Consider the following 21,680-nt stretch of genomic DNA (forward strand, 5'->3'; position numbering starts at 1 on the left):
GACAGCCTTAGTTAAGATAGTTAACACAGACAAGCATATAATGAGACAATAACCCTTAAACACGAAATAAGAGCAATAGAATTTACACAAGCACTTCAAGTCTTCAATTGCAAATACCTGGCCTCTTTACTCCTTTTTATAAATGAAGATTGACAAATTACATTACAATTACATTTTTTTTTTTTTTTCATTAGGTGAAGTGAAAAGGATATAACCAAAAGTTCACGGATCAACCACCATAAAAATTGCCGATAATGCCCACCACCTTTCACACTCTGTTGCACGGTGATTTGCATCCAAAAAAAATTACACAAGCAATCGTGAAAACTCCACCCATTTACTCCAGAACAAATTTTCCTTCAAATGATTTATCCAAAGATTTTAACCCAATTCCAGAAATGAGGAGACTACTATGCAGTTATTCCGACTCATCCTCGTCAGGTAAAATAGGAGTAAGTAATGAGTATTTCACGCGAAGTGAGATTTTACCCTTTTCAACAACGAGTTTTGCACCAGAAACAACCCAATAGCCTGGAGTGTCTTGTGGTCCTCTTGTCATTTCTGTGGTGTCAACAAATCTCAGAAGTTTGGGTGCTTGAACTGGAACAGGAGGACCACCAGGATAAACAGCAGAATTGATATTCACATCAGCTGGCTGTGGCAGTGGTTTTGCCACAGTCGTGAAGTGTTGGCTAATTAAGGTTGATATGAGCCCTGACTTGCGGCCCAAACCTGGTGATCCATCCCACTCTGAGTTTTTTACTGGTGTGGCTCCCAGAACTGTGGAGAAACGGAGTCTAAGAAAGAGTACCTTTTTGAACCCATAATCACCAACTTGCAGCTGGGCTCCAGTTACAATTGAAAGATCTTCATCAGACTCAACCGGTGCTGTGCATACATGAGAAAAATTCTTCCATCCAACTTTCTCATAAAATCTCCGGTCATATTGTTCTTGCAAAAAATTTCCGGCAGAATCATTCTTCAATTGAAAAATCTTAGGAAGAGATGACAAATGCTGCAGGTGGATAGCCACACGATTGCTTTTCCTACCTTCAAGATAAAGCCGTAGGCCAGTCACGGGCCTCTTACCTACATCAACCTGCAACCAAATTCAGAAGCAAGACAAATTAAGATACACCTGCTTCCAAGGGAGCAAATTTCATAACACCTTGCTGAAGACTACAATTAAATAGTCCTGTTTTTAAGTGCATGTTTGCCAAGGCAAATCTTTGACCATTAATATCTTTATTAAATATTACTAAACTAAAATTTAATAATTATTTAAAACACTCATTGAGATAAATCATACAAGATCCCACACAATTATGTTTATCTTATTTGTTGGATATAATTTGAAGTTCCCTCAAATTGTGAATAGTTGCAAGATTCGAAACAAGTATGAAGTATATAAGACAGAAACAGTCTCTTATAGAATGCTTATATACGAGTGACAAAAGCTGGGTTTTGAACTTTTGATAATCAATAATCAAAAACTAGATTCATTTGAACATAAAATTACATAAAATCAACTTATTATAGTTTTACTAATACACATTTAAAGATAGAAGTGGTCAAACTTGTTTTGAGGAGAATGAATAAGCAATTGATGCAAACAAAAAGGACGGGTGGAGTATAATATTAAATACTTAGTATCCTATCTTCTTAACATGAAATATTTGTTCGGTGCGTATTTGAATTGATGGTGAACCTTCGGTGATCCACAATTTATTTTAAGATCCTGTATCAAACTTGTTTGTTGATAAGTAAATTTTAGCTACCTCACCAGGTTTGTAAATGCAAAATTAAATAACCCTGATGGTTAAACAGCTATAACGCAAAGAATGTCTGCTTTCAAATCACATAAAGATGAGGACTAAACGGTCAAGAAAAAGTACCGGTGTGGTATTCACATAAAGCTTTGGGCCCATGAAACTGAACTGTAAAGAAGCATAGTTTTGTTGCCGGCGTTGAGGACCCAAGGGAAGTTCACTGAACACAGGTGCCCATGTTCTTGGTAGTTGAAACTCCAGAAATTGATGAAGCTCTTCAAGCGGTGGTTTGTCTGCAAAAATACCAAACAAATTTAAAACAAAAAAAAAAAACTTTAACAACTTCATGAGCGACTGATATGATAAGCCTTGGTCTGCCCATCGGAAATGGCAACCAACACAAGGTTAGATAGGTTTCTAATGGTATAATTTAACTTGGATTAAGCAAAGCATGATCTTCAACTGACCACATAAATTAACTTAAAAGTCATTTTTTCAGTTCCCGAATAAACAATGTATCTCGTAAAGAGCATACATGAAGAATTTTTTGAATCAAGCCAATAGCAAGGCAACCTTTTCTGAGAGCAAGCACTCCTCAATATTTTAATTAGGGAGGGGGGAGTTCAACCAACAGCTGTAATAGAATTATACCTGGACCAACAGACTCCAACACAAATGCCCAAAAATAAGTGCAGGTATCTAGACATTTTCCTCCCTGAACCACTTTTCCTTTTTCCTTTATGTGTGCTCAATTTACTCTATATTTTTTTTTTTTTTTGGAGGGGGGGGCGGTGTTGAGAGGATTTATAAGGAAGGAGGGAGCTCAACTCAGTATATTGTCTCCTCAGGCATTAGACACCTTGAGTGATTAACCTAGTTCCTTTCAATTTATTGCATTTAAAATAGACAAATAAGAAAGCAAATAGCCATTTGGTGCACCAACTAGTTAACACCATCAAAGTAAATAAACCAGCTGAATCACTTCCCAGGTAATGGAAAGCAAGGGTTACCCACCTTGATCTGCTTAGACTAGGGCAGTGTTTCCCCTTGACTTAGCCTTGACAGAGCAATGATTGGGTTGGAAAATCATTATCATATTACTTCACATAAATCTATTTCGAACAAGTCAACCAACAGCATTAAAGTGATAAGATCAAATGCTACATGAACTTACAGCGTAAGTAAAGATTTATTGCATGGCTTAAGAACCCGCTTCCAGGGACACCATTCAATAGAGATGTGATAGGGATAAAGGACATGGAAATCACATCTGGCTCAGATTGTACAGTTTGTAACCACTCATGATGAGGAACATTCCTATTATCATTTCCTCCTCTCCTCTTGCAGATGGTAGTAATATCCTGGAACAAATGAAAAAGGTTGAAGAAAAGATAAATAGTGGATATTTTAAGATGTTCCAATATCAAAAAAAAAAAAAATATATATATATATGTTCTAATATCAAAGAAACTTAGACCATAATACCAAGGCACATTGCACTACACAAATACCTCCTTGTGTGAATATGAACAAGAAGGACTCATATCAGCAAATCTCAGACGTTGTTCCCGAACATCAAACTGCGGAGATAAGACTAATCAGTTAGATAACTTTTTTCCAGCCAAATTATCACTTGGCTCAAATAATGGAAGAAACACATCAAAATGCAACCAAACAATAAAACATTTTATGACAGAGAAGAAAACCTTTCCATCCTGAAAAATATGACCAGAGTTCATGTCGTACTGCCCATTTAAATCTAAAAACCTTTTGTCGGCTATCTCCTTTAACTTTTTCTGCACTTCAGCAGGTTGAAGGTGTGATGAGTGCTGTTGCTTTACGCATACAACATCCTTTCCTCCCATCTTTACCCCAACAATAATGTGTGTCCCAAATATTTCAATGAACCTGAAGTAGTTCAGAAGCACAAGTCAAAGGCTGATATCATGGAGTAGCAGAACACATCTTGAATAATATCAGACTTATACCAAGGAATGATTTTTTAAAAATCTTGCATAATTTGAAATCATATAAGCCCTTCAACCCAAAAATAGATGTTACCAATTAAAAGGTGGCCTTCATAAGATAAGGCCTTGATGAAAGCATGCCATGGGGGAAAAAAACAGCTTAATGTAGCCACTGTATTTAAAACTAACATCTTTAAACAAGATATTGTCAAGTAGAAAAAGGAATAACAACTTTAGAGAGAGATCTGTTTGGGACACTGTTTCAAACCTTTTGGCTTTCTAATGAATCGGAAATGAAGGGTTGAACGTATCTCTTCGATTCATATAAGTTAAGGTAAGGTAACCTCAAAATAATTCAAATTGAAGCAATAGATATCCAACAGGGGCCAATGTGACCATTGAATAAAAACCTCCAATACCCTTTTCAGATATCAAATCATGGAATAAAAATCACTTTCAAGATGCCTTGGTAGTGACATGGTTTACACAAGACTCAAATATCTTAATAAGTGGAGGGCAGAATTAACTTCGATATTAAGTTTCATCATTTAAAAGAAAAGATAAGCAAGCAAATGTTGTTTTTGATTTAATTAAACCTACATAGCTTACTAAAAACCTTTTATCAGAAAGCATAGCAAATGCCTTTCTTGAGACTAGTCAGCAGTGACTAGTCACTAAATATAGTAAAAAAGTGTTCTTGATCAAACAATTAACTCAAAGCATCATCCTCCCATCAATCCAAAATCATGAGCATACAATCGTTACACCAAATAAGCTTGCTTTAGTATGACTAATAATGACTAAACCATGCTCAAAAAGGACAGTGCACTTGCAGACGGTGGCAAAACAGACTTTTGTCCTGTTTTTGTATTCACCTTTGATAAAGAAAATAAGGTGTTTTCTACAACATACCCTTGGGGTTTATCATAAAGCATCGTTGTACCCTAGATTTATTAGAAGCCTCTAAGGAACCCTTATGAATTTAAAAGTGTAATTTTAACCCCGCTGGGATATCACTCTGTTGATTAATTTCATTTGTAAATGTCTTGCAATTTTCCATATCTGGGAACAAAACAATAAAACTAGAAAGGTTTCTTGTGTAGGTTGGGAAAATGAGTTTAGATAAGAAGTGGGAACTGAGTTTCTACCACTTTAAACATGGACTCTAGCATAATTAAAAATGAGACCCACTAACAAAATTTATTACTAGAGAGAGACACTTTCACACACACAAGGATAATAGACTTTTAGAAAAATATACAAGGGTACACCTTAGAAGAACCCATATATCAAACTATCAAAGGGTTGATATTTTATATAGGTACATCCCCACTATTATAATCATACAACTTCACATTAAGGCTAAATAATACTTCATATAATTCGAAACCTAATTTGCATGTATAGGCCATATGGTTATTGGTAATAAATGATAATCACGAAAAAAGAAAATTTATATTGAATTTCGCAAAGAAAGTACCATTGCTACTTGCTAATGTCCATGATCATGCAATTTGTCCCAAAATGAGTTTATCTTACAAAAAAACTGTAACCCTCAATATCACCCCTGTAGATAGTAATGAATTTTTATGAAGAAAAACTAAATGCATCATGGCCATTGTTATACATATCCACCGAACAAATCTCAAGTTCAATATCAAGCTAAAAATAAATTTCAATTGAAGTATTATTAGGTGAAAAGGATGCACCTATCAAACTAGAGATAATAGCATAATAAATGAACATGACTTTACCTTGCCAGTGCAGCAGGCTCCCATGACGAGGGGACAGCTTGTTTAACATGGTCACGCAATACTAGCTGACTTTTCTCTAAAGCAACAGTATACAGGGTAATGAAAACCCCATCAAAAGCCAATGTTTTTGTGTAGGCTGCATCCTTTTGCCAGCATCCCGAAAAGTCAAACATAGAATTGAAGAGGCCAGAGGGTATTTTACCTGTTAATGATATCTCTTGGTTGAACTGTTCAGACATCTGCCAAGATAACCCGGAAATATGAAAAATATAAACAAGGCCATAATATACATAGCAAGTCATACTTTTTTTTCTAGCACACAAAAAGGAGGGGAGGGATCAAAGGAGGGGAGGAGAAACAAATCATCCATAAAGATATGATAACTGGTCAGCATACATATCAACAGCGACAACAGGCAATGATGCTACACGTTGGCAACCAAAAATGATTAAATATTTAGACAGAAAAACAATTGACATTTGATGGCCTTTCAACCTCTAAACACAAGTCCCTATGTTTAGGATCAAAAAATGTATCAACTGACTTTTTTTTCCTCTTTTATGCTATAAGGTCTCCAATCTCATTCTTCTCAACCAGTTTCTTTAGCACTGTTTGAGCCTAAATACCATAGAAACCATATTGGGAAGCACTTATTTCTGAAATAACAGGGATATGTTCAGAGTTTCTGAATTGAAAAGGAGAGTTTAAAGATGATAAGCATGCTTCTTCAATATATCTAATACAAATAATACTCCCAACATGCAAACAGAAGGGGAATTCAATTTGAAGTACTCCATTGCACACCTACCTTATTTTGAAGCAATTACTTCAATGTGAATCACACGAGCTGTTAGAATAGAAGCCTTGAGTAAAATGTGTGATCAATAAATGTCTTAACATTGTAGCTTGTGTGGGTTCTTTAGAATTTTCTGTCACAATTGAAGGGGTCATTTGGTTAATTAAATTGGAATGGATTGGTATGGAGTCACATACTAATGGAGAAAGGATTCTACATTCCTTATTAATCTGAAGTTGTTTGGTGTATAAGTTCAAAAGTTTCAAAATCTCATTAAATAAATGCACTTTGAATCTTAGGGGTTGAGGTGAGTATGAGATTCCAGGAGGATGGGGTAGAATTAAAACCCTCTTGGTAGAAGTTTCATAGCTAAAATGACTAACCAAACAATAAAATGAATAGAATGGACATAACTCCATTCAAAAAGGTCCAACCAAACAACCCCTAATATTTCCTCCATTCTTATTTAGTTGACCCATTTTGACACTTGACACTATTCCTAAACTAATAAACTCTAATTTGACTAAATTTGTGATTTATAGTTATGATAAAATAAAGCTAGGTGGGACTTTGTTAAAACGGTCTCGATTATATATTCATATTATCAACTTATTATAATATTTACTAGTTGATAATTAGAGATATTTATAAATGATGGTTGAGCATTGGCAAACTTGATAAAAGAATTGAGTTAACTAAAAAAGAATCGTGTAAGTATGTTATTCGGTTTGAACATTATGTATTATTTTTCAATTAAATGTTTATTTGAAGCTCCATCATAGTTATACATCCTTGTTTGATAGATAAACATATTTATTATAGCCTCTGTTTCATGTTTGTTTGAGCAATGCTAATTAAAATGAAATAACTAAATACAATACTAAGAATTACAATGAGTTGCAAAAAACAAATATCATTCTTTTATGAGAAACAAAGCAAACATGAAACTCATGTATCTCAAAAACAGTGTTTGAAGAAAAGGCGTTGTGGCACAAGGGGTCATGCGCATTTTGTGGTCTAGGCGAGGGGATTTTGATGAGGCGCAACTAAGGCTCATGGAGGCGCACGGCTAATGCCAATGTATAAAAAAACACAAGGTGCACTGAACTGATAAGGGTTATGCAGCGCCTAGGTGCGCCTCTTTGAAGTGAGGCGCACTATATAAACAGTAAAGAAAATTTGGCAGAAAGCTTTCAGGTGCGCCTCATGTGCTCCACAGGGCGCTTTTGGTGCACCTCGCCTTAACGAAAACGCCTCGGCCAAGCCAAAAAAAAGCGCTTACCCCCTATAGCCTTGCGCCACAGGCGTGCCTTTAAAACACGGGCTAAGGCACATGGGCGATTTGGAGGCCACTAAGGCGCACCAAGGCACAACTAAAGGCTCACAATAGTTTTATTATCTTGCTCATTATATGCGTCTCACTGCAACATACCACACCGAGTCACGCCTTAGGCACAGGGAACTTTGAAAAGCCTTGGTGTACTTAAAGCTTTTTTATAACCGGCTCAAAGTGAAAGCAAAATAGCTGTCCAAGATTTCAGCGGCATACATGGACACTATATCTTTTTTGGCGAGAAGGGGGCAAGGGTTGTACAACAAAAATAAAGATAATATAAGTCTCATTTTTCACAAGAATTTAGGGTTGTGCAAAGCTAGCTTCGTTTAATCTTTGTTTCCAAGGTGCACTTATTTCAACCATAAATGTACATTTATATCTGGTAAACTCCTTCACAAGTTAATCATAATATTTGGTTCTGTTCAATTAAGGTATATATACTACAAACCAAGGTCATGAAAATATCAAAGTAAAGAAGTTGTCGTAAGCAAATCCCAATAGCACCATCAAGTAGCAGTAGAAACCAGTTTAGTCCCGTGTGTTTCACGAGTTAATAGATATTATATGTTTAAAATAGTTGTCAATATTCTTTATTCAAAAAAGTAATCATAATCTCATTAATTAATTTTGAAAGAATTACTATATTTTTTCTCTTAGAACTTAGGAGGAAAAAAATATAAGAAAAAAAATGATGTCAAAAATAGTTTTGGCGGGAGAAATTTTCATATGAAGTTGACATGTGTCCTTTAATGATGTACAACATATTTTGTTTTAGCAATAGAATAGAATGGATTAGGAAGATTATGGTCTGCTAGAGATACATAAGTTTGATGTATCCAACACCAATCAAGGAAATCATTCTACATCAGTACATCCCCTTTCAATTTCCAGCTTTTTTCCGCTGTTTTTTGCATTAAAGAAGATGGAGGTGGTGTCAAAGAAGAGATATGAGTTGAATGAATTAAGAAAACACTCAGATAATTAGACGCATATTTCTACAGAATTTTTTTTAAAAAAAAATAAAATAAATAAAAATTAAGTGTCATCAACTCAATGCCTGCAAAATATAAAAGATCTTACATGAACATCAATTCGAGCCATCATTAGTGCTACTACAGTAGAGTCGGTGTTTTTGTAAAAATATCCTACGCTTAGAAATTGACAACATGAACCCCATCATGTAAGGCAACTCGACTAGCTGCAAGGAAGCGCTATCGAGGATTTCTTATTTTAGTAGGAGCTGCCCATAGGTGAGAGAGGGGAGGAGGGTACAATGAACATAGTCCTTTTAGGAAGTGGCTGACTGGCTAGACAATAGACGCATTCGCTATAGCTTAAGCAATACGGCAGCCACCTTTCATGCAGATCATCATGTGGTTACCGGCTGATAGGAAAAACAAAGCAAAAATTTTAAATGAGCACAAAATGTAATATATGAAATGTTCTGCTGGGGAAAGACGGAGCCGGCAGCTAATACTCAACTCTCATCTTTATGTCTTTAAATGAGGGGATTTTTTGGTGAACAAGCTTCTCCCTGGATTCTTTTAACATCGAGTAAATCATAATCTTAGCAGTCGATCTAATATTTAGTTAACTCTTAGATCTCAAGTTTGGCTGCTAACTGATTATTTTCCTTCGCTATAATTAATGGGTAATATTTGGTCATACTACGTCCATGAATCTCATCCAAAAGAATAAAAAATATATATATTTGGCCATACTACAATGACAGTCAAGTATTGTAGGACAAACTTCATGGTAAAACATGTGGTAGCAATTCTATAAACAAACACACTCTCTTAAAATACCACAGACATGAAAAGTATAATCCTCATTACTTTGATAATTAGATTCATGCATAATGAGAACTAGCCCATCTTATTCTCATGAGTAATGTTCCTGTAATTGAGATATTTATATAAAAACACCGATTCTAGTGTAGTAGCTCTAATGAATATGTTTTTTAATAGAAATTGGTAATAACATATCGTAAGCACAACTGTCATGAATATAATCATAAGTACATTGTACTACAGATTTCTGCTTTGGTGCAAAACTAAAGCATGTGTTCGTTCTTAAACTCCTATACTAGCCTGACAGCAGTCGAAATAAAGGAAATAATGAGATTTCAAGGACAAGGAAAAAGCTTCACTAAGTTACTAATTCTTGTTCACTTTCATAATTTCACCAGATTCCTCCATCATTACCCATATTTAAACTTCGCGACAAGGTAGCGCAACTGCACAGATAACAAACTTCAAACCAATCCTAATGATGAAAATTAATAAGGTTTACATATTAATTTAATTCCAGTAGAAATTAAATATACTTGGCCGACGTTTTCACTTCCAGTGTTCTATTGAAATATAAGTGTCACTACTTCTTATACAACCAAATAATGGCAAGCGAGCAACAAAACAAGCTCAATCACTTTGAGGCGGGCAGATCAAAGAAAAACAATAAAATTAGCAGCAGTACCTGTTGAAAAGATAGAACATCAGACCTGAACCTCGTTCGTTCGCCTTTATCACATTTTATAGAATTAGGTACATTAGGTACACTAATTCCACCGGGCAAAGCAATTTCTTGACAATGATCTTCATCAATTACAATCAAATGAGAATCCAATGTTTCTCCTTTACAAAATTTAAGCCGAAGATCGGCCGAAATATCATATCCACGACCAATCGATCCAATCGCCACTTCAGCTGCTTTCGCAGCCGATAATTTCAATGCCATTTACACCAACATCACTCAAAAAATACTCCAATTTCATGCAAAAAAATAAAATAATTTAACAACTTCTTGAAGTTCAACCATGAACCTTTCAAATGAATTTCAATACTCAAACCCTATGTAATATAGCCGAAAGTTGAGGATTGAAGCGGTAATACTGCGAAAATCTAAGCTCGAATATGAATTGGGAAAACGATAGAGGAGTAAAATTAGGGATTTGTAGGAGAATAGAGTAAATAAAGCTCGAATCCTGAGAATGGCGAAAAAGGAGAGAGAAAGATAAGAAACCCTAAATTAGCAATTAGGAAGAAATTAAGCAGGAAGAAAAAAGGGGATGAGAAAGGAAGAGGCTGCTAACTGCTGCATAGTAGCGTAATTGATGTGTTTCACCAAAGATTGCGAAGAGTTGGTGTTGTTTTCTTTACTTGGGTTTTTTTATTGATTTTTTGGGGGGAAGAGTGAGAAAAGGGGAATAGATTGGTCAAATCTTGGAATGGTCAAATCTAGGATCAAGGATGAAAATATTGAAAAAGCATGAATATTGCGTGTTGGCAATTTCTACGTACTCCTAAAGTACCATGCACACGGACACACGGTACTCCAGGTTTTATAAAACTCATGTTATTTTTGATGTTAACTCTTTGTTATTTCAAATTATATACTCCGTATATGTTATTTTTAAATACATGTATGTTATTTCGCCATTTTTCTCATTCATGTTCCTCCCTCATTCACTCTCTCTTCCTCTCGGTTACACCAACTCAAAATCATACACTTTCTCTCTCCTTTCTTCTTCCAATTTTCTGGGTTTTCTAGGAATCAACCTCACTCTCACTCTCACTCTCTTCCTCTCACTACTCCAACTCTAAATCTAACACCCTTTCCCTCTCCCCTTTTTCTTCTTCTAGTTTTCTGTGTTTCTTAGAAATTAATTGATTTGAAGGTAATTTAAGGGTGTAAATGTGTTTATGTCCAGAAATTTAGTATCTTCTAAAATATTTGATTCTCTTCAAGATGACTTAAAACTCAACACTACTAATATTATTTTGATGTGAATTTATTATTGTAGACACCTAAAAATGTCTCCCCAAAACAAAACCCGTTGATGAACACCTTTCACCGCCATTATTGGTCGAGTTGATTATTTAATCTTTGGAGTGCTTAAATCCATAATCTATCCAATATATTTCATGAACCAATCCAGTTTCTAGCTCATTTCCCTAAACCATAACCTATTTTCCACTTTTCGTATCCACTGAGAGAAACTGATTTTATGGATATACAATTTTGATCCAATTATTATTTTGTTGGATAGGCCTTTAAATAATCTTTCCAACCATATATCATAAGCCCAATTCCGAGCTATAACGAAAAAGATATGAGCAAAACACTAAACTCGACCTAAAACCGACACCCTTCCACTAAAACGGCCATATTTTAAAATCTACATATTATTTTGACTTGATTCTAATTGGGTTGGAAAGTATACTTGATAAGATTTCCAATGATATATTATATGCCTCATTCCGAGTTAGGGATCAAAAGTTATGATGGTTTTAAAAACGAGTAAAAACCTGGAATCACCGTGCACAGTGCAATTTCACCGTGTCAAGGGAAATTGCACCGTCTGACGGTGGGAATCCCCGTGACACGGTGCCCTTGCTGTGACGCGGGGCTATTCCGTGTCCTATTTGCGTTCTTCGTACCTAAACAACTCCCGCGTCACGGCATTTTCAACCGTGTCACGGGAATTTACACCGTCTGACGGTGGGATTCCCCGTGACACGGAGCTGTTTCCGTGTAATTTCCGCGTCTCCCATACCGTGACACGGTGGATACTGCCGTGTCACGGTACCTGTGCCGTGTCACGGGACATTCCGTGTCTTTTCCGCGTAAACCCTTAACGCGTTTTCTTTCCCGTTTTCTGAAAATTTCCCGCGTCACACTAAAAATGTACCGTGTCGCGGGAAAGTTTGTCGTCTGACGGTGGGACTTCCCGTGTCACGGTACAGTTTGCCGTGTCACGGGATACTTTTTTAGGGTTTTTATCATTTTAGGGTTCAGTGTGCTCCCTCAGCACATTTTCCCTATAAATACCCCTTCATTTCTGATGTACGGGGCACCAATAATCATTCTCTCTCACCTTACACCAAAAATCATTCTCTTCTCCCTCTTTAACCTAATTTCTAGCCTCCTTATTCTTCCATAACAATTCCCCTAAGCACTCCAAGGAGTCTATACTTAACCCAGGGTTCCGTCCTTAAACCAAGGCGTGAAAGGTACAAATAACTGAGGGTTTGGACCAAATCAACTCTACTTTTTATTTAATTTAATTTTCATTTACTTTATATTTTTTTTTATTGAAGTTACTAACAGTTTATTCATGATGTAGCAATTTAAAGGAACGCGCAGAATGTGAGTAATTAATTAATTTAATTACTCTTATTTTATTTTTAATATTGCTAGCTAGTATCATGATTAGGGTTGTTATTATTATTATTTGATTTGGCTAGCACTATTATTGTTAAATTGCTTCCAATATTAATGTTTATTCTATTATATTTTTTATTGATCACTATATTGCATGTTTAAAGGGAATATGTAATTGAAATCACGCCTAATAAGATAATTTGGACAATCGGTTTAGGTTCCTTTTTAATCTTGTTGTTTAATCAAGTGATCACAAATATTATAGAATTATATGTTGAATTAATATTCAACCAATTTAGCTTAATAATAGATTGGAGAAAATTGAATATTTTGTTTGTATGCCTTTGAGATCACAGGAATGCTTTTCAATATAAGAATCGAGTAGAGGCCAATACGGGCGAATGTGACTCCATGACTCACTTCGTACCATCATCCCCGATCCTCCTTTCGTGGTTCCGAACCATATGGAGTTAGTAATCTCATGGATTATGAATGGGGTGTAACCTTCACGGGTCAATCGTTGTTGCCTATCGTTGTCCCTTATCGTGGTTTCCTTTTTATGATCCGTGAACGGTTTACAAGTTCCTTAAAAACTTGTTGGCGGCTCCCTACTTTCCTTATCCCTAATCGTATTATGTCAATTCCCACTTCCTATGAGTGCCAAGCATATTCACCAAATGCTTAACGTAGGCGCACTTCGAGCGACGCCTACAATTTGGCGACTCCACTGGGGAGGATTCTTGGTTATTTATCGATTTGAGTGATCGGTATTTAATTAAGATGAGTGGATGAGACTTGAAAGATTCTTGAAAAAATATTCCTGTGATTAATTTGGCATTTTTGCATATGCATAGACGTTTTAACGTCGCATTTAGGTCTGTCCCGTAGGAAAAATTGAGTAACTTGGTTGCGCACGAAGGAAAATAGGGCACCAGTCAGATCTTCTGACTGCCGTGCCACGGCAAAATCTACCGTGTCACAGCAGTCCTAAAATCAGTCCGGTAGCTTATTTTCTCTTCTCACAGTCAACTTCCTTCGATTTTTCTGAAAAAACGTATGTGTTCTACATACGTCTTAGCCCCGGGGGATTTAAGCCCTATCAACCCAAAAACGCTCATGGCAATAAGGGTTCATCCGAGTTATTAAATCCACCCAAACCATGGAGTCGAGTTCGATTTCATCACGAACTCGTGGAGCCGCCCATTGGCATACACCCTCAAGGGAGGCTGCCTTGCTAACGCGTCCAAACTCTTAACTATGGTACCCTATTGACACCAAATAAACTTGACCATAGTCGAACATAGAACTTGACCTTAGGTTGCGAACTATTCTTTGCATCATTGTGCCTACGTGTTTTATGTTTGGTCGTTTTGATCCTAACCTTAACGATCTTTCTTTGTCTATGGTGGATTATTTTATGACTAACGATTGTCAATGGACCGTACTCACTTAGTAATTATCAAAAAAAAAAAAAAAAATCCCCGTGCCACGTCAGCATCCACCGTGGCACGGTGGAGTTTCCCGTGGCGCAGTAAACATTCCCGTGCCACGGCACAGTCCACCGTGGCGCGGTGGACCTGCAGCAAAAAAAAAAAAAAAACCACCGCGTCACGGCAGCTTGTCACGTGACACGGTACAGTTTTCCGTGTCACGGTGCCCTTGAAATAAGTCCAGTCAGCTTTTTTTAAGTCGTCCGTGTTAATTTGGTCCTCGCGTCAGTCATTTTGGTTATTGTTCACATGTCTAACCATACGATCATACCACGAGTCTTATAACATCACTTAGTCACTCACGAGTCAAGTATAGTCCACACACTTTCTTTATGTTCTGACTCGAGTCGTGCACCAGGTCGTTTATGATCGTATATTAGGTTCATGCACCCTTTTTTCGTCATAATAAAAAAATGAGTGGAGTTTTCTCACCTGTTTTCAAATGTCTATTTTTTCCTTCCTTTCCTATCTTGAGCAATGAGTCAAACAATTAAGTGAATTATTTTATTTCACAGTACTTGGTCAAGGAACAGGGATAGATTAATACGGTTCGAGTCATTACCGCAACAATCTCTCAGATCTAATAGGCGTTCAAAGAGAACTTTTCCATCTCTATTACTCATCACCTTAATGGCCACTAAAGAAGATATTGAGAACATCAACAAATCCATCGAGGCACTGTCTTCCATGATGCGAACCCTTACCACTAGGGTCACTACCATGGAACAAAACAAGGTCACTGTTTCCACCCTTGACAAACTGAAGGAACAAATGAGTAAGATTTCTGAGGATTTCACTTATGTGGAACGGCCTCCCACTCCTTTGGATGTGAAAGACAGACTCCCTGAAAAGTTCTCCACTGCTGATATTCCAAAGTTCAAGCCTACTGACAATCCAATATTCCATTTGAAGGCGTTGTCTGCAACCATGGCTCTTAAGGGATTGGACGTAACACTCTTCCCTACGGTGTTCCCTCTCTCCTTAGAACATGCTTGCCAACAATGGTTCTATTCCCTAGATGCCAAGCGTACTGTGACTTGGCAAGATGTCACCGAAAGTTTCATGAATCGTTACAAGTGTAACATTCAAACTAAAACTTCTGAACGTGAACTCTCCATTCTCAAACAAAAAGAGAATGAAGGCTTCACCGCTTATCTAAACAGGTGGAGGGAAACGGCTTCACTCTTGGTAGATCCTCCCAAAGAAAGAGAGATGGTTCGCCTCTTTATGCAAAATCTGACTCATAAATATAGGGAACATCCAAAATTTCTTCCACTGGACACTTTCGAAGCTGTATACGACATCGACATCAATATCGAGGATGAGCTAATAAAGACTGCTGGTAGTAACAAGAATAACACTTGGAAAAACAAGAAGAACGACCATCCTTCTTCTTCGTCTTCTAAGCACGAAAATACTACCAACAATATAAGCCAAGTTGATCTCAATGAAGTGTTAGCTCTTGATACTCCATTGCCCAAGAAGAAAAGAACTTACACTCCTTTAGGAATGACTTATGATGCGGCCTTTGATCGCCTTTACAGTCAAGGCTTGATCACACCTATTGGGCCATTTCCAGAGCCAAAACCTGAAGAAAGGAGCGTCAAATGGAATCCCAATGCACATTGCAAGTACCATCAAGGAAGGGGCCACACTACGGAGCAATGTTGGAATTTGAAGGACGTCATTCAAGACTTGGTGGATGCAAACAAACATCCTGTCCCTCCAGGCGGCAAGAAGTAATGAACACAAGGTGCACAGCAGATCCTTCGTGCAAGATTTCATGATTTCTTTCTTTATCATTCATCTCCATTCCCCATTCATGTCTAGCATAGGTTTTCCATTTTGAATTTTTATATGTTTCATGTGTTTCGTTCACCTTTTCCATTAATAAATGAGAAAATTTCTTTTGCGTTTCGATCATAGAATTTTTCATTCATTCATTCATTCTCAAAAAAAAAAAAAAAAAAAAAATCAATTACCGAACTAAACCCAAGGTACACCAATGACTTGAGGCACCTTTGCAACCATGTTATTCCCTGTTAACCGTTCAATCACATTCCATTTCTTCATCAACCATTTTGAGCCTCGTCTAACGTTTGGCCTTCATTTCTTCAACCCACATTTACTTACCCTTGGGATTGGAAGATGTGTAATTGTATAACATTCAAAAAGTAAGTAAAAAAAAAAAAAAAGTAGCAAAGCAACAATAAAACAATGTCTAAAGGCAAATGTTCCAATGTCTTTGATATGAACATGTCTCAAATTGTGTCTCTCATCGAGTGCTTGGTACCGTGCCTGAGAAACATGAATGCTAAGTGAGTGATGGACCGCATGATCTGAGATTGCCTACATTGATTCAAAAGCAAAAAAAAAATGTTGAAAATAAACTTGCAAAATTCAAAATTTTCAAATTCAAAATTACACATCTTGGGGATTCTCTCGGGTCTTGAGCCTTTTACCCCTTTCTTCCTTAAACCATCAACTTAACCACATTATAACCCTTGAAAGACCTCTTTGAGGTGTACATACACTTGTGCAAAGTTCGGTTAGAGCTACGTTCGGCCTGATTCCTAACGGATACGTAGGCAACCTCACATCGAGGTGCGGCCACATTCATATTCATATCTATGCATGATCGAGTCAAAGAATATCCAACGATTATCTCTATATCCCTACCCATTTAGAGCTAGACTTGGGGGCTTGAACCCAAATCACATTAGCTTACCCAGCCTGAAGAGTCATCATCTTTAACTCTTCTCACATATCTTTCCATCGCCATAACCCTTGCAGCCAGCCTTAGTATCACATTCACACACTTCACTCACACATCCATATCCATATCAATCATCCTTCCCTTTAAGAGCCCTTTATCATGAAATCTTGTTTCAACACTGTGCATGTTTCATCATATTTAAAGACAACATTCATTAGAAGAAACATTGTATACTTGCTTAGCTTCCTGACCTGAGCAATGTTCATTGTTTCATGCATCGCATAATTTGCTAAGAAACATTTATATATCAATGATTTTTTAATCATACAAAGCATATCGTGCTTAGCTCCTTGACCTAAGCAACACTTCATCTTTATACGTGCTTAGCTTCCAGACCTAAGTGACGTTCAAGATCGCTTCTTTACACCATATATGATGCTTAGCTCCATGACTTAAGTTCATTCATCTATCGTGTCACATGATGTAATTGTCCTTAGCCTCCTGGCCTAAGAACATGCATCATGCATACATTATTTTCAGGACAAGCAATTCAATCCATACGATTCATTTCGTCTTGCTCAAGGAGGAAGTTCAAAACTTCTTTCCTTTTTCATTATTTTATTTTGGGGAAGTTCAAAAAAATTTTCCAAGTTTTTATCGAGGGAAGTTCGAAAATAAAATTTCATTTTCACGTCTTTCTTTTTCGGGAGAAAGTCGGTACCCTCCACTCGTCTCATGACAAAAATGATGGAATTTTTTCTTTTACATTTTCGGTTGCTTGTGTCTGCACACACACACACACTCAAACTATACACACACAATCACAAGTCATACACATATCATGTCACATCAAGTCAAACTTGGTCAAGTTAGTGGTCAAGTCAATCACAGTATATACGAGTCCATTGGCAAATTTATTTTTGCAGGTTTTATCTACAGCCCACGTCCGGGGACAAACGGACCATTTACAGCCCACGTCCGGGGACAAGCGGACCATCTACAGCCCACGTCCGGGGACAAGCGAACCATCTACAGCCCACGTCCTTTCGTGGTTCCGAATCATATGGAGTTAGTAATCTCATGGATTATGAATGGGGTGTAACCTTCACGGGTCAATCGTTGTTGCCTATCGTTGTCCCTTATCGTGGTTGCCGTTTTATGATCCGTGAACGGTTTACAAGTTCCTTAAAAACTTGTTGGCGGCTCCCTACTTTCCTTGTCCCTAATCGTATTATGTCAATTCCCACTTCCTATGAGTGCCAAGCATATTCACAACATGCTTTTAACGTAGGCGCAATTCGAGCGACGCCTACAATTATTATTTCAATTTATATATATATATATATATGTGTGTGTGTGTGTGCGCGCGTGCGTGCGTGCGTGCGTGTGTGTGTGTGTGTGTTATTTTTAAATAAGTACATGTTATTTAAATGTATATTAAAAATATCATGAGTTGGGTAGAAGTAATAAATAAGTAAATAACATATTGTTGTAACAAAATAACACAAAATTTAAACAAAATAACATAAAGTGTATGCAAAATAATTCAAATATATTGTGTAAGGAGTACCATGATCCATAGTACTCAAGGAGTATATAATACTAATTGTTACGTGTTTTGATTCATTTCTTTCTAGGGTTACCTGGGAACGCTAAATGTCGCCCTCGAATCTTTAGATAACGTCCGTATAGATAATTTGAAATTTCGGTCTTACCCTTGTTATAAAAAAAATTTAAATTTACCTCAACTTATCACTTTTACCATGCACAATAATAATAATAATAATAATAATAATAATAATAATAATAATAATAATAATAATAATAATAAAACACTAGTAATTTATTAAAGGACAGAATACAATGCCGATTGTATAACGATTGTTGGAAGTCTTGGCACTAAAAAAAATTAAAAAATAAATAATAAATAATAATAATAGCAACAAAACTAACAAAATAAGAACAACTATAATGTTCTTTTAAAAAGAAACAGAACAACTATAACGTTAATAATAATAATAATAATAATAATAATAATAATAATAATAATAATAATAATAATAATAATAATAATAATAATAATAATAACAATTATTATGTATAATAATAATAACAACACATCAATAATAACAAAAATAAAAACAACAACAACAATAATAATTGTTTTGGGTGTATTTGTGTCCCTTGGGAGAGTTACAACTCGGAAGACTTGGTGCAATGAAGCTGCATGTACTTGCAAAAGAACAGAGCTCCGGATGTTCGGAGGTCCGCCTCCGAATATTAAGTTAGTACGGATTTGGAGTAAAACGTGCAGAAAGTAAATATCTTCTCGGATTCCGAGATCATGTGTTCTTTGTTTTAGAGAGCAATAAATGATGTAATGATTAAGATGTGCCCCAATAAATGGGGAATCTCCCTATTTATAGGGTCCTAGAAAGGTATGCCTTCCCCTAGGGTTTGGTGACATAGGGATTTGGGCTTTGCCGTTTTGCGACTGCCTCGGGAATTGGGCCTTGAAGGGTGCCAATTCCTAAGGGGATATCTGCTTAACACGTGTCGTCCCCTGAGAGGTCCATTTAGAGGCCTTCTGAGTTGACACGTGGCATACTCTCATTATGCCAAGTGGCGGGATGGAAATACCCAAATCATTTGCCCCTCACGAGGGTCACGTGGGAGCCACGTGGCACTTGTGACAAGTGTCCTTCAGTCATTGGTTCGGCATTTTACCGTTTACCATGGGTAGAATCTAGGGTTTTTACCCTAGACTTTTCACCCTTTCTATTAAATACGGGTTGACCCCTTCATTATGTTCACACGTTTGCGTGAAATTCAGAGAGAATCTTTCGAATCTTTGACTTTGAGAACTTTGTCTCCTTCTGTGAAAGCATTCGACGCTCGGCCACTAGTCCGCCCGTAAGCAGACGACCGGATGTTCGAAGCGACTCATCGTACCTTCACTTAGTAAGGTAACCATCTGCTCTTCTTTTTTTTTTAATCTTTGTTTCTTTTCTTTTTTCGAAAATGGTTTCCCAAACGCACCTGGAACGGCATAGGTTAGCGATTAGTCGGTCACCGGGGACGGCTGAATCTAGAACTAGGAGTGCCGAATGCTCATTCGAGGACTTGATAGGTTGTCGTACACTTGTCAAAAATAAATTCCTAACAAAACCAACTAACAATGTAGTATGGTAAGTAGGGTCGAATCCACAAAGAGATGGCTATTTAATCTAGCTTTCAAGGTATGGAGAAACTAAACTATGTCACGAAATTGAGATGAGAAAGTAGTCTAAATTAAAAGAGGGATAAAATAATTAATAAAAAGACCTAGGGTTATGGTTCACCATGCTTATAATTCTAAATCTATCAAACATCAATAACAATTCAATCAATCAATTATCTAGAGCAATTGCTAAGCTTACGGTCGGGTCTTAACACTCTCAATTCAACATATATAGTTCGGTCGCTAACATAATCAGAATTGCTAATTGTAGGTAAGACTCTAAAAGTAAGATCTTTCGATTCAAACTCTTATTAACAACAATTAATCAAACAATTGATCATGTTGCAAGATTAACAATATAATGCTATCAGTTAGAGAAATCAATAATTAAAATATCAAAAACATCAATCAAGATTCATTTCATTGTATAAACATAGATTCCCAAACCCTAGAAATAAACTACTCAAACATTGAATTAATAATCAAAACTAAATCTAATAAAGAAAGCATAATTAAAAGAGAGAATAAAATACCTTAATGAATAAAAATAGTAAACTCAAGAACAATCCATTGAAAATCCATGGAGTTGCCCATGAGAAAACTAGGGCTAAGAAAACAAACGTAAAAACGGCCTAAGGGAAAAATAATAATCCCTAGAAGTATTTATAAACTTCCTAAATTCTAATCTCAAAATAAATAAATAAAAGAAATAAGAAAATAAAGATTACATAAGTTGAATTATTATTAGATGATAGTGTAGGAGTTTATAGGTACTACGTGTTTTGGGTAAAATTACCCTGCCACGTGGCGGCCTGAGAGCACAACACGTGTCTACCCATTATTAGGACACTTGTCCTTGCCATGTAGGTCTATGCAAAGGCCAATTGAAAAGTGACACGTGGACACCACTGTCACACCAAGGAATGACGGCTTTCAAAGCCCAATTCCCCATGACTTGTCATAGCCCACCAAATCTAGGTCACATGACCTAGAGTAAGGGCACATTTTCCCATGACCCTATAAATAGGGAGAGATTCCCCTTTTTTGGGAACAAGTTGATTCAATCATTTATTACATCACCTGCATTCTCTCAAACATCAGAGAAAGCACCTGATCTCGGGATCTGTAAAGATCTCACCTTTATTTCCGCACCTTTTTACTCTCTTACACGTTCTAACTTGACCGTCGGAGGCGGAACTCCAACCAACAGGAGTTTCCGTTGTTTTGCAGGTACAGGCCGCGCCGGACCAATCTTCGAGTTGTAACTCTCCCGAGGGACTAAAAACACCCAAAACATTTGGCGCCGTCTGTGGGGAGAGTACCTCAAGATGGTTCAAGAGTCTGTACCACATTCTGATCCTACCAACCTGCCACCGGTTATCCAACTGGTAGGCCAAGAAAATCCGCAACCGGTTCCTCAACCGGAAAGCTCTGTTATTCCTCCTCCAAACAGTCGCCCCCAACCA

At 36.8% G+C, this 21,680-nt stretch overlaps 1 protein-coding gene across 1 annotated transcript; it reads right to left on the reverse strand.

The window, feature by feature from the left end:
* Window positions 1–102: 102 nt before the first annotated feature.
* LOC145555706 (MACPF domain-containing protein At4g24290-like) lies at window positions 103–10,796 on the reverse strand. Its single transcript, XM_081617439.1, has 7 exons — window positions 10,101–10,796; window positions 5,491–5,729; window positions 3,476–3,677; window positions 3,281–3,349; window positions 2,944–3,130; window positions 1,896–2,062; window positions 103–1,099 (listed from the first exon to the last, which is right to left on the reverse strand). Exons 1-7 carry the CDS (start codon window positions 10,359–10,361, stop codon window positions 419–421), a joined length of 1,806 nt encoding a protein of 601 aa, XP_081473565.1. The 5' UTR covers window positions 10,362–10,796; the 3' UTR covers window positions 103–418.
* Between the last annotated feature and the right edge of the window lie 10,884 nt (window positions 10,797–21,680).

Source organism: Chenopodium album, chromosome 1 (assembly GCF_948465745.1).
Source record: "Chenopodium album chromosome 1, dcCheAlbu1.1, whole genome shotgun sequence".
Classification (NCBI taxonomy): domain Eukaryota; kingdom Viridiplantae; phylum Streptophyta; class Magnoliopsida; order Caryophyllales; family Amaranthaceae; genus Chenopodium; species Chenopodium album.

What these genes read in the sequence shown, in the direction of transcription:
- LOC145555706 (XM_081617439.1), bottom strand. Translation starts at nt 10,361, where the DNA reads ATGGCATTGAAATTATCGGCTGCGAAAGCAGCTGAAGTGGCGATTGGA. An exon ending in ATATTTTTCAGGATGGAAAG is followed by an intron (nt 3,350 to 3,475) that starts GTTTTCTTCTCT and finishes TTATCTCCGCAG; the next exon opens with TTTGATGTTCGGGAACAACG. An exon ending in TTTATGTGAATACCACACCG is followed by an intron (nt 1,100 to 1,895) that starts GTACTTTTTCTT and finishes ATTTGGTTGCAG; the next exon opens with GTTGATGTAGGTAAGAGGCC.